Genomic DNA, 13,176 nt, shown 5'->3' with positions numbered 1-13,176 from the left:
GGGGATAACTCTTTCTGTACTAGGAGATTGGTCAGCTCCATTTTATAGATGAAGAATGGGGTCTAGGTTATGAGTGAGAAGTATAAATCAATACAGACATCCAGAAAATATTTTGAACTTTTTTTTCTTTCACTTTGAAAAAGTAATTGAAGTTTTGTGTTTTATTTATTTATTTTTTTTGAAGAAACGTAGTCAGGATCATTGGAGTATTGCAATGTATATAGAGGTAGCAAAGGCACTCTTTCTCTCTACCCTTCTGAATATGTGTATGTACATAGGATATTTGTATGTTGTTATATATGATGTTACTAATGTGCACACATTCTCTCAAACTATGCACAACTCAGAATAACCTCCCTGTAAGAACTTGTCTTTTTTGCTTGAGGAAGCACATGGAGAGACAATTACTCAAAAGTTTTGTAAGCCAAAGTTATAATGGAATTCAAATAGAGTATTTCTTTATGCTTTCACTAAAATTTAGAACTTGATATTCAACTTTTCTCTTTTTTAGGTAATGCTTCCCAACCTGAGACCAAAGCCATCATTGAAAACTTGATTCAAAAACAGGATTTCAGCCTTTCTATTGCTTTAGACGGTGGTTCTGTACTGGTCACATATCCCTATGACAAGCCAGTCCAGACAGGTATGCCGAGTATCAGGCCACACATGTAGTATTTAAGCCACTAAGTAACATCCCTTCTAAATGTTTTTTCAGTAGTGAGCATTTGAATTGCTGTCTGCTCAAACAATCACCCTAGACAATTGTCCATCCTGTACTGGAAGCGTTGGGGCAGGTTGGAGAGGGAAGGCCTGAGGAAGGCCAAGCTGTATGAGTTGCAGCATCTCGTCATATCTGTCCAGTGTGGTCTACAGTCAGGTTTTGAGGAATTGGTGTTCATAGAATTTGAGAATACCAAAAGGAGTATGGCCAAATGCTCATGGTAACAGTCTAAGCCTCCCTCCCATGCTTGACACCTTGACTAGTGGGTTGTTCCTTGTGGTAAGCTAAACAGTTGCTTGTTGAATCTCTCCCAGATCATAGTATATGCAGACTTAGTTTCTTTTTCATTTTTTTGTTTGTTTCTTCGTTTGTTTGTTTTCAAGACAGGGTTTCTCTTTGTTGCCCCGGCTGTCCTGGAACTAACTCTATGTAGACCAGGCTGGCCTCAAACTCACAGAGATCTGCCTGTCTCTGCCTCCTGGGTGCTGGAATTAAAGGTGTGCACCACCACTGCCCGGCTAGTTTGAGTTATTTTTGATGCAGTTACAACGGATATTGTTTTTAGGCCCCAGTTGTCCATAACTGAGATACAGTAAACTGAAAGAAGATTGTATCTTAATATAGTACCCATTGTATAAATTCACTTTTAGTATTTCTTTAATGTAAGGAAGATGTTTGCTCCTAAGTATGATTATCTTGGACTAAACAAAACAATGCTGTTATTTATGGTAAACTCCTCAGTAAACTTCAGTGGGGTGCAGAACTTACTAGAAGGAGAGGAAGAAGACTCGAATCCACGAAACTGAACTTGAGCAAAAATCTTTTCAATTTCTCCACTGACTTTCAAATTCTTCTTCTTGGTAGTGGAAAATAAAGAAACTTTAAAGCATTTGGCATCTCTTTATGCAAATAACCATCCATCGATGCACATGGGTCAGCCCAGTTGCCCAAATAAGTCAGGTAGGCATTTCCCCTATCCTGTGCTACTCATTTTGGTTGATTGCTTTTGGGAGAAGAGAGCCTTTTGGGCTTGTTGGTCATACATCTCCCAATGGTTTTATAGATGAGAACATTCCAGGAGGAGTAATGCGTGGAGCAGAATGGCACAGTCATCTGGGCAGCATGAAGGTATGTTTCAGAGAACAATGTTAGAATGGGTTTCAGAATGATGGTCTTTAAGTGAAAAAGCAAGTACTTTTCTAAGACAGGGATGTGATTGGCATCTGCCTTGTGAGTTTCTCAACAAGCTTAGGCCTTCAATTAATCTGACAGTGATCTTCTACTTTAAACATTCCTAACTGTGTAATTTAATAACATTAACTATACTTAGTCTTGTACAACCACTACCAAGTCAACTTCCATTTTTTTTTTTATTACTTCAAACTAAACAGTGACTCCCTATTCTCCCTGTCCACAGCCCCTGGTAACCTCCACTTCTGTGTTCAGGAATTTTCCATTCTAAATTTCTCATAAAAGGACTTTGTATGGTAATCCTTTTGTATCTAACTTCTTATATTAACATAATTTTTAGAACAAAATATTATTCTGTTATAAGTAGCATATTTTGCTCATCAATTTATGTGTTGATAGACATGGGCATACAGTGTCTTTGAGCCGGGCTTTTCACTTTGTTTAAGTAAAGAGCTAGGAATGGCATTGCTAGATATTGTTTTTATTCCATTTGTAATGTTCTGAAGAACCACCAAGCTTTTCCATAGCATCTCTGTCATCTTAGATCCTATCAACTGTGTTCAAGGATTCCATCTTCATCTTCTCTATATCCTGAGCAACGCTTGTTACTTTAACTTGCCTATCCTACCAGACGTAACATCATCTCATTGTAGTTTTGACTTTTGTTTCACTGATGGCAAATGATATTGGACTACCTTGGGCTTGTTGGCCATTTGTATGACTTCTTTGGAGAAGTATCCATATCTTCTGTCAGATTTATAATAAGGTTTGGGCTAGCAAAGAGATACAGGTGCTTTCTGCCAAGATTGACTATCTGAGTTCAGTTCCCAGAATGTCCATAGTGGAAAGCAAGAACCAGCTTGTCCCCTGACCTCCACACATGTACCATGATGCACACACAAAGTTAAGTTAAAAAATTTAGTTGGGGGCTGGAGAGATGACTTAGTGGTTAAGAACTACAAACACCACACTGGGTGGTGGTGGTACACACCTTTAATTCCAGCACCTGGGAGGGAGGCAGAGGCAGGTGATGTCTGTGAGTTTGAGGCCAGCCTGGTCTACAGAGTGAGTTCCAGGACAGCCAAGGCTGTTACACAAAGAAACCCTATTTCGAAAAACAAAACCAAAAAAGCTAAACTATAAGCAACTGAGGAATGCTTAGAATGGAAGATTCAATTTTCCCCAAGAAACAGCACACCAATTGGTTATCTAATACCACACCTATTGGTTATCTAATACCACACCAATTATTTATAATCCCAAATAGTTGTCTCTGGAAACACAACATATTAGTAACATTATATAGACTGAACAGGTTATATTTAGACATATATGCATATACATAATATATGTAACAGCAATCAATGAGAAAAGAGGTCTCGGACTTGAAAGAGAGCAGGGACGGGTATATGGAAGGGTTTGGAAGGAGAAAAGAGAAGGGATAAATGATATAACTACATTATAGTCAATAAGAAAAATGTTACAACAAAAAGATGAAATTTCATGACTGTTAGAAAGTTAGTTAATATCATTAGGTAAATGTAAAAAGGAACAGTTGAGGGAGGGTGATGGCAAGTAACGTTTAAATCTGTCTGCACAAGTGGTTCCTGCACTTGACTAAGTACTCTGCTGTGGCCATGGCCATTGCCACAGCAGGCTCAGACTGAAGGGATCAGGCTTGTCCTCCACCTCCAGTGCTGTGGGAGCAACAGTGGAGTTCTAAAGTTGAGAGGCAAGGCGGCTCTCCATGTGGACTCATTCATTCAGCAAACCCCAATAACAGGGTCTGTGGGAAGCACTGCCACATTAGAATGAAGTAGGCAGAGTCACTGTCCTGTATGTGACCCATTGTTGTACATGGTGATTTATTTATATTTGTTGTAAAATATACCTCAAATGCTGCTTACATCACCCACTTCTTATTTCATTTTCTTACAAAGTTAATTTTTACATGTATTAATTTGATTCTGAACTTTGCATTTCAGGATTATAGTGTTACCTATGGCCATTGCCCAGAAATCACTGTGTATACAAGCTGTTGCTACTTCCCTAGTGCAGCTCAACTCCCTGCCTTGTGGGCAGAGAACAAGAGGTCTCTCCTTAGCATGTTGGTAGAGGTGAGCTTGTTTTGAGTTGTTTGTTTCCCTCTGATACTGGGAGTCAAACCCAAAGCCTCATACATACATGCTAGGCTTCATCAGAGGAGTATATTCAATGAAAACCTTTATTAAGACATTTTTCAATGTATATTGAAACATTTTGTTCTTTTGTGTGTGGAAGTGTGTGTGTGTGGTGGTGGGGTATGTGTGTGCATGCTGTTAATACGTGGGCTGTCATACTCATGTGTACATGGGCATGTGGAAGTCACAGGATGAGCTCACTTTCCACCGTATCTACTGAGACAGGGTATCTCGCTGTACCCAGAGCTCTGTAATCTAGCTAGTCTAGCTAGCCAGCTTGCCTCAGGCATCTCTGTCCCTGCCTCCCGAGCACTGGATCACTGGTGGACTGCCATGTTCGCCTGGTCTTTTACATGGGTTATGGGGATTTATGCCAGCTCTCCTCACACTGGAGTAGAAAGCACTCGCCTCCTCCGAGCCATCTCCCCAGCCTGAATTTTGCTCATCTTTTTGTTGCCAAAATAGATGCCATGCATGCACATATCTTTAATCTGCTATATAATTGGGAGCTTCCTGTTCTTCCAACTGAGGGCCACCCAGTTACAGTCACTGTACAATGGAAGGAAGCAACTCAAGGCATCTGCAGACTGCTTCTAATGCTTTAGGCTTTCAGAGTCACAGTTCTTTCTCTTACCTTTGGCTCTGAAGTACTGACTGGTGAGCAAATGTGGTCAGGGTCAGTGGGGATGAAGGATAAGCCAGGCTGACAAAGTCATGTTTGATTTGGTTTGGGTTTTGCAGTACCAAGAAGAACCCTTTGTATGCTTGTTAAGCACTCTGCCGCTGAGCTATAATATACCATCAAACCCCTACTTTTTTTAAGGCAGGTTTGCTAATTTGATGGGGGTGGCCTTGACCTCTGTTTCCTGCATCTGCATCTGCATCTGCATCTGCCTCCTAAGTAGCTAGGATTATAGGATGTGCCCTGCCTATAACTACAAGGGTGTTGTTGTTGTTTTGTGTAGAAGGAGAGAGAGAGAGAAAGAGATAGATAGATAGATAGATAGATAGATAGATAGATAGATAGAGATTAGTTGATTTTGATCAAGCCTCAAACTATTGCCTGTAACATCTGCTGACATTGTGAAAACATAAATTATGTCAACATTTTTTCCAGGTCCACAAAGGAGTCCATGGGTTAGTTAAAGACAAGACTGGTAAACCGATCTCTAAAGCAGTCATTGTACTTAATGATGGAATAAAAGTGCACACAAAAGAGGGGGGTTATTTCCATGTGCTTTTAGCTCCTGGTGTCCATAACATCAATGCCATCGCTGAAGGGTACCAGCAGCAGCATTCACAGGTAAGAAACTCAAGTCAGATTATATAAGTGTTTATTGTTAATAATATTTGTGTCTTATTTTGAAACTTGTTAGAGAGCTTGAAAGGAATAAAGAAATGAAAAGTATGCCCATCTCTTGATTATAGCATCTGTTATCTTTTTGTTGCCAAAAGGTAGTTTTCTATTTCTCAGCAACAAAAGAAAAACTGGAATAGCATTTTGTGTAGTTTAGATGACACTCAGTTACCTTCCTAGTTTGCTTTATAGACCCAAAAGTGTTTAGTGAAGCAGGGCTGTAGTATACCCATAGTGGCTTTTTAAAATTTAATTTTAATATTTGATGTGTATGGATGTTTGCTTGCATATGTGTCTGTGCACCATGCACATGGGAGGCCAGCAGAGCCAGAAGAGGGTTTGGATCTCTGGATTCTGTAGAACAGGAGTTATGGATGGTTGTGAGCCACCAGGAGGATGCTAGGAACCAAATCCAAATCCTCTGGAAGAGCAGCCAGTGCTCTTCACTGCAGAGCCATCTCTCCAGGCCCCACAGTGACTTCTTTATGATTCTTACACTTTATCCTTCTAGGTCTTTGTACATCATGATGCAGCCAGTTCTGTGCTAATAGTCTTTGATACAGATAACCGGATATTTGGTTTGCCAAGGGAACTCGTGGTAACTGTATCAGGTAACGAACGATTTTCAGTTTTAGTACTTGAAGTTAAAACCAGTTCTGCTGTTACACTTTGAGAGTGGCTAGCTCCCACAAACACCTCTAGCTAATTGCTTTTTCCCTAGATTCTACTTATCTAAACCTGGTTTCCCCAAGCTATTGTCCTATTATGTTTTTCTGGGTTGCCAGTCCATATTCAAACTCACCTCCACCAAGACAACTTTTCTCATTACTCTAGCTAACACAGTAGCCCATATGGTTTTTTTCTATCATAATAAATTTATCTGTCCACTGTATTGTCTACATTTAACGTCCCTCACCAAAATAAAAGCTCTAGGCAACAGAGAGTTGATCTGCATCCCATACCCTACCACCATAGTTAACACAAGTGGATCTTACTGGATATTGGTAAACAAGCAAATGTTGCTCTATATCAAGATCACACTGGCTGCTAGAAGTTACATTTTGGTTTTTTAAGGTCCAGGAAAGAGGAAACATTTTCTCCCCTGGGTTAATTTGTGCCATGTTTGAATTACTGAAAGGTTAAGGGGGAAATAGTTGGAAAAAGAAATTTTCCACTGTGCTGCATCTGTTTAACACAATGATCTTTCATTCACTTCTCAGTTCAACTTGGACTTAATGCAAAAACCCAAGTCCTGTTGCAGAGGTGGAGGTCTGGGGTGAATGTTGGGAACATAGTGTGGTCACAGGACCTCTTGTGGGGTTCTTAGTATTCTCATTTGAACCTGGAAAATTGCAAAGAACTTGGTTAAAGGCACAGGAGCCAGATTCAGTGGTGGGTCAAATCTAGCTTTGCCAGCCATTAGCTATTGTAAACACAATTTTTATTTCATGACTATTATTTTCTGTTGTTATTGCTAAGCTGTTGTTTTGGTAACCTTGTATACAAGTTTAAAAATAAAAGAGAGTTTAAGGCAGAAGGATCACTGCAAGTTAGAGATCAGTCAGGACTACATAGTGAGTCTCCAACTGAGATGCAGTGAGACCCAGTCTAAATAAGTAAATGAATGCCATTGAGATGGCTTAGTGGGTAGAAGCTCTTGCTGCACAAGCCTGATGATGACCTGAGTTCAGTCCCTGAAGCCTGTGCACAGTAGAGAGAACCAGTGCTTAAAAGTTGTCCTCTGACCCCCATATGCATGGTTGCCACATGTGCGCACACACAATGTAAATAAACTGTAATTTAACTATTTTTAAGTTAAAAAAAAAGAAAAAAAATGATCTGGGGAGCTGAGAGTGCAGCTCAGTGGTAGAGAGCTTGCCCTAGAATCAGTTCCTAGCACAGGAAAAAAGAAAGAAAGAAGATCTGGGAAAATAACACTAAAGCAATTAAAAATTCTCTTCAGGCAGTAGAAATGTCACAGTGTTGGGCTTTGATTCTTGCTGGGTTTACTTACTGTTTTCCAGCTTGCATACTATATGTGTGCTGCTTCTGGGATAACAGGGCTGGTTTTTGTTGAGATACCAGAGATTGAAGCCCAGGCTTCCTGCCTGCCAGGCAAGCATTTACCACAGAAGAACATCTCTAGACCAAGCAAATTGCTCTTAATTGCGTGAAATTAAAGTAAATGATAGATTATTAAAAGAGGTAGTTGCTTGTTCATAACACTCCCATGTGGTCTTGCCGGACAGGTGCCACAATGTCAGCATTGATCCTAACGGCTTGCATCATTTGGTGCATCTGCTCCATCAAGTCTAACAGACACAAAGATGGCTTCCATCGGCTGCGACAGCACCATGATGAGTATGAAGATGAAATCCGAATGATGTCTACTGGCTCCAAGAAGTCCCTCCTAAGCCATGAGTTCCAGGATGAAACAGACACAGAGGAGGAAACGTTATATTCTAGCAAACATTGAAAACCATGTTTTGCATATGTCCCTGCATAAACACCAAGTAAAATGACAGCTCCTCTTGGGAGACACTGCAGTAAGAAGAGGGATTCCTTCCTTCCTCAAAGAGCTTTGGGAAGTGAACCTGCTAAGTGCATATTCTCTGAATACCATAGGCAGTTCTGAACTTCCCTCCCTTAAAGTACTCTTATCCTTTTCTAAAAATCTGATTTCTATTTATGCAGCAGAAGATGGGACAGCCACTTTATTTTCCTTTCTAATTTAAGATGAGCTGTTCAGAGCTTATGTAGTGACAGCATAAAGCCATCTAGTAGATGTTGTATTTTGCACATCAGGTGGCTTTCGTTTTTGTTTCTCTTTACTTTAAAGGCCAAAAGAATCCAGAAACATTAAGGCAGGGACACCAGTCAGACTCTGACATAAAGCTTTAAAAACTTGAGATTTTTCTCCATCTACTGAGTTCTCTTCTCCAGTTAGCAAATAGCTGGGGTTTCTCTTATTCAGGTAATGGAGGCTGGATGATTCTTAAACATATATGACATTAGGAAACGGAATAAGCGGGCTTCCGTATTTGTCTTTCTACCTGTTTCCAAGCTGGATCAGAACTGGTGGGCTGTGCTGTAGCAGGGTTTTACTACCTCTCTTGTAGGGTTATCAAAGCTCTCAATACCCTCATCTTAAGGGGAACTCACTGGCTTTGCTATGGAGGCGCCAGGGGTCCTGTGAGTAGAAGTGAGAGGGAGATAGAGCAGAAATGAGGACGTGCCTGTCTTAACTCGGGAAAACCCACAGGTGCTGCTGCTTTATCTGTGAAGCACCCCTTCTTCTAGGAATCCTGTTCCTTAATGTTTCCTAAATCTCAGCCCCTTCCGTGTTGTACGCCTACGGTTCCCAGATGATCCCACACCTAAAGGTCCTGAATTCTACTGATGAAAATATCTAGGAGTGGAAGAGACCTACTTGTACATTCTTAATACATTTGGATCCATAATGTCTACACTTGATGCTCCAGCCCAAGCCTTCACCCTGTGATGAAAATACTGTGGCTATGTGCATACAGGCCTCCACAAGTCCTGATTCCTTTGACGGTCCTTTTTTTTTTTTCTAAATCAAGCAATTATGTTAAAATTTTCAGTTCAAAGCTTTTAAATATGGCTCCCTCCATTTAAAAAAAGTCAACTGAAGGACTGCCGTGTGATGGGACAGTGGTGTGAAGGTGTCCTCTTCACTGCCAGTCAGGCAAAGACCTGAAAGATTTGCATTTTATTGTGTCTCTTAATGCTGTTCAGTGGAATGATCTTTTTGTAAGTGAGTCTTACCAATGACGTAACAGTTTAATATCTTTGAATGTTTTAATGGCCAAGTTGCTGCTGAACTTGTACTAAATCAGGGGATCAAAAAACTAGCTCTTACCTTTCCAAACTGTATTGATACCATTAATTTATCAGTTACCCCAAAGCCTCAGCTCACCTAGGTCGCTCAGCCACTCTTTGTGAGGAATGCACCACCGAGTGGCTGTACGAAATGGAGATCCTGGTTAGTAGAAAGGAGTAATGAGATCATGACATTTGTTAGCTGTGGTCAGTTAGGTGGCTTAGGTTCGGCCACTCTGGAATCAGCGCTGGCATTACCAGGTCTGAATCCCTGTTTTGCCACAGGGACAGAATAGTTCGTGGAAGTTAATACTAATGACGGGCACATGGTTTCATTTCTTCCAATAACACTTTGTGTTTTTCTAAATGATGTGTATTGCTCTTTTTCAGCTTTATTTTTAAAAGTGCCAAGTCAGAAAACCAACAAGGGGCTTATGGCTGGGCCCTGCTTGGGACATTACAGCTGGAAACCAAGTTCATGTGACAGCCTTTGCTTTACTAGCATTGGTGTTCACTGAAGGACTCCTTTCCACTTGTTCTCCGGAATTAAGTGTCTTTAACAGTACATCTCAGCAGTCAGAGGCCATGCCTTTTAAAGGATGTGTGAAAGTTTTAGAGATAAATATACAGAATAGTTCTCTTAGTCGTTTTGTTTTCTGAAATGAAACCCAAATTCTAAGTCTGTAATGAACTTCTAATGCATTAAGCTGGAAACCAGCCCTCCCCACCCTCTGTTACCTATGAACATGAATGTATGGGATCCATGACTGCTAAGACTGTGTTCTTACCCCTGCCTTCTTTTATGCGTGGATCTAATCTAATCTTGGACCACTTTGGCAGCAGAGGGCAATGAAGCCATATGGGATGGGGAATGCATTTCTTCAGTGTTTCTCCTGGAGACTTTCCATTTCTCTAGAGTCATGGACCCAACTTAGTGTCACAGTGTTAGGACATTTGCCCCAGTCTGAGATGTGCCTTCCCTTTGCTCACAAGGCATTGTTTTGTCCTGGTGATGAGCTTACAAGCCTTCTTCCCTCCCTGCTCCTTAATAAAAGAACATGAGTGGTAGGTAATGTTTAAAGTGTCTGCCTGTGAGGATGCGCTTGTACTAGTAAAGATTGGCAAGCTTTTGTTGTATCTGGTGGAACTCTGGGTGGTGATGGGATCTATCCAGTGAAGAGCACTTGCCATCCTCACTGAAGGGAACTGGCTTTGGGACTCTTGTCAGTCTCGAGGAAGGATACATTGTATTTTTGGTTCAGTGTGCTTGGTTGATCTTGGTGATTTCATCTGAATGAGATTTGCTGAATTAGTGAATATTAAATTTAAAACCAATTATGAGTGGAAAAATAAAAAGGTAGTGCTTATGTCTGAACTGGCTGTGTTTTTCAGCGAGCACCAGGTTACCAGTAACCAAGACTTGCTCCTCCGTTCATTTCCACTCATTCTCAGCACTAAATAGTTCTGTTGTCTTGTTGTACTCACACTTGTGTCAGGTTTTGTCCCTGCTCTCTTAGAAGTTTCTTGGCTATGAATATGTCATGGTGTCCTTCTGTGTAGGTCTCTGGTGGGATTGTTTTACAGTAGCAGCCCAGCATTTCCCCCAATTTTTTCCTTTATTATTACGAAAATTCCACTAATGGTTAAATATTCATTGATCTTTCTATATAGCAACTTGTTAATAACTTTAGGTTTCTGGTTTGTTTTAATTTTAGCAGTTTTGGGGGGAGGGTGATTAGGATGTTTGATTAATGTCAATTGAATTTGGATTTCTAGTTCTTGAAGAAAACCCTCCCAACACCCACTTCTCCTTTAATTTAGAAAAAAAAATTCATTAATGGTTCCACTGACTCTCAGAAATCTCTCCTAGTTGATTTTGAAATTTGAAAGTAGGTTACCATTTTGAGGCAATTGGACAAAAATTATGTAAATATAGACAAATACAATGTTTATAAATGGCATAACATGAATGTACTAGCTACGTTCTGTGCTGCAGATTTTTTGGAGGTATGACATGGAATTTTTTTATGTTATTTTCACCACTCTGCTTTTTTTCAGAATGATAACTCCCCAGCTCCAAAACTGTCCATAGCTATTTCTGTGACATGCCTAATACTCATTCATCTTAAGTGCTCAGTCTTTTGTTTTAGTTCATGCACTGTGCCTTCAAAATGAAAATTTTAAAAGGGACTTTAAAAGAATAGTAGTTTTAAAAGTTAATCTGTGTAATTTATGTGAAATCTAACTATAATGAGGTCCTTTGTTTTTATATGTAAACAGATCTACTAATCCTGTATAAAAGTTATTTTATGATGTTTGTCTTTCTTTGTGTGTTGTCTCATTTTTATTCAAAAACAATAGACCAAAGAAAGTTACTGCTCTAATTTTGAAAGTTTTAAGTCCTTCTACCTAACTTAAGAAGAAAATAGTACCAAAGTCAGAATATAGGGAGTCACCTATAAAATGTTCCTGTCTATATGAATTGACAGAGGTTTTGTTTCAAAAGTGATGATATCACATAGCAGCCACATTTGTGTAGCTTGTCTAGAATGACACATTTGGCCACTCCACAGGCACCACACACAATGACAACCCAGGTTTTAACATTGCACCCACTTCACAACCATTCTGTGTGCTGTCTTTCAGATAAGGAAAGCGCCAGACGTTTACAGACCCATGTAAAACTTGTTTGTTAAAATTATGGTCGCTGTTCCAGGTGAAGACCAGTTAGAATAACATGTCCTGGCATGTCAGATGCAGTGAAGAGAAATCACTGTCCCCTTATTATTTAACAAGTTTCTTCAATATTTCTGTTCTAATAGGTTGGTAAAACATGGACTGTGTTGACAGGCAACTCATAGCCCAGATTAGAGGAACAGAAATTAAAATAAACTGTACTTTAGTAGCGTTTAGCATCTCTCGGTAAGTCTCCTGAGGAAGTATTGAGAGGTTCAGCCTGACCCAGTTGGTAATGGATGTCATTTGCAATGTGACCTTGAATTGTAGGACTCTCAGAACAGGCTCAGAGTCTCAGTTTCATGTCTATTAAGGAACAGTCTTCAATAGAATGACAGTGTGGGCTGATGAGGGAGTTAGCATGATATTTGGCTCAAAACTGAATACTTGGAGTAACCAGTGTCATTTTCTTTCATCTACTGTTTCCTGATCCATTTGAAAGTAGTTTTTCAGTAATATGAACAAAGATCTTTTAGAGGTCACCATTTCAATTAGAAGGCATATTTAGATAGAAAAACTTGCTGGAACTTTGTTTTGATTTTCCAGACGTTTTGTACTGTTTTTAGTTGAGATTGGGTTGTATTTATACTTCTTTGTTAAAAGTTTGTTTAACTGAAATCCTGTCCCGAATCTTACCATTTTTTTTTTCATGCCTGAATCCAGAAGTCTTTTGGTTGGTAAACACAATCTACTGATTGTGTTCAGTTTTCAGATGTCTCGGAGCTGTTACCAGCACTGTGAATACAGTGGTCACTGCTCATTTGCTTGTCAATTATTAATAAATGGCCAGCATGCAGGTCTGCATGTTTCATTCTCACTTGCATTTAAAATCCAACTCTATTACTGATTCCCTATTACTTACTATAAATGTTAAATTACTATGCCATTAGAGACCCAAAACTTAAAAAGCAATGGAATCTGATAAAGCATGACATTTAATGTTACAGTTTCCACCTACATTAACCAGTAATAGGTCTAAGCAAGCATGCCACTTCTTTAGTAATTTTGACTAGGGCCAAATGGAATTTGATTCCCTGTTACTGTGTAGACAGATGTGAATAAGATGAGTAAAAATGACAGGCTGACCTCAGTGGAGTAGAGTGGAATTAAGAGGTGTTAAGAGTATAGTACAGTTTTGAGTCTCTCCT

The 13,176-nt window shown here is 39.7% G+C and overlaps 1 protein-coding gene and 1 long non-coding RNA gene across 2 annotated transcripts in view; one reads left to right on the top strand and one right to left on the bottom strand.

Moving 5' to 3' along the window:
- Cpd (carboxypeptidase D) overlaps positions 1-11,613 on the top strand; it is a 54,610-nt gene extending 42,997 nt beyond the window's left edge. The window contains 7 exon segments of the mRNA XM_027426693.2: positions 512-643; positions 1,586-1,681; positions 1,785-1,849; positions 3,898-4,029; positions 5,210-5,395; positions 5,961-6,060; positions 7,699-11,613. Coding sequence (XP_027282494.1) covers positions 512-643; positions 1,586-1,681; positions 1,785-1,849; positions 3,898-4,029; positions 5,210-5,395; positions 5,961-6,060; positions 7,699-7,925 — 938 coding nt within the window. The 3' untranslated portion in view covers positions 7,926-11,613.
- On the bottom strand, positions 3,216-7,702 carry LOC118239165. Its single transcript, XR_004770797.1, has 2 exons — positions 7,464-7,702; positions 3,216-6,791 (listed from the first exon to the last, which is right to left on the bottom strand). It is a non-coding gene; the product is annotated as an uncharacterized LOC118239165 (long non-coding RNA).
- Positions 11,614-13,176: the final 1,563 nt, after the last annotated feature.

Source organism: Cricetulus griseus, chromosome 7 (assembly GCF_003668045.3).
Source record: "Cricetulus griseus strain 17A/GY chromosome 7, alternate assembly CriGri-PICRH-1.0, whole genome shotgun sequence".
In the NCBI taxonomy this organism is placed as follows: Eukaryota; Metazoa; Chordata; class Mammalia; order Rodentia; family Cricetidae; genus Cricetulus; species Cricetulus griseus.
The sequence above is the reverse complement of the archived record's forward strand: the minus strand, read 5'-3'. Positions and strand labels throughout refer to the sequence as shown.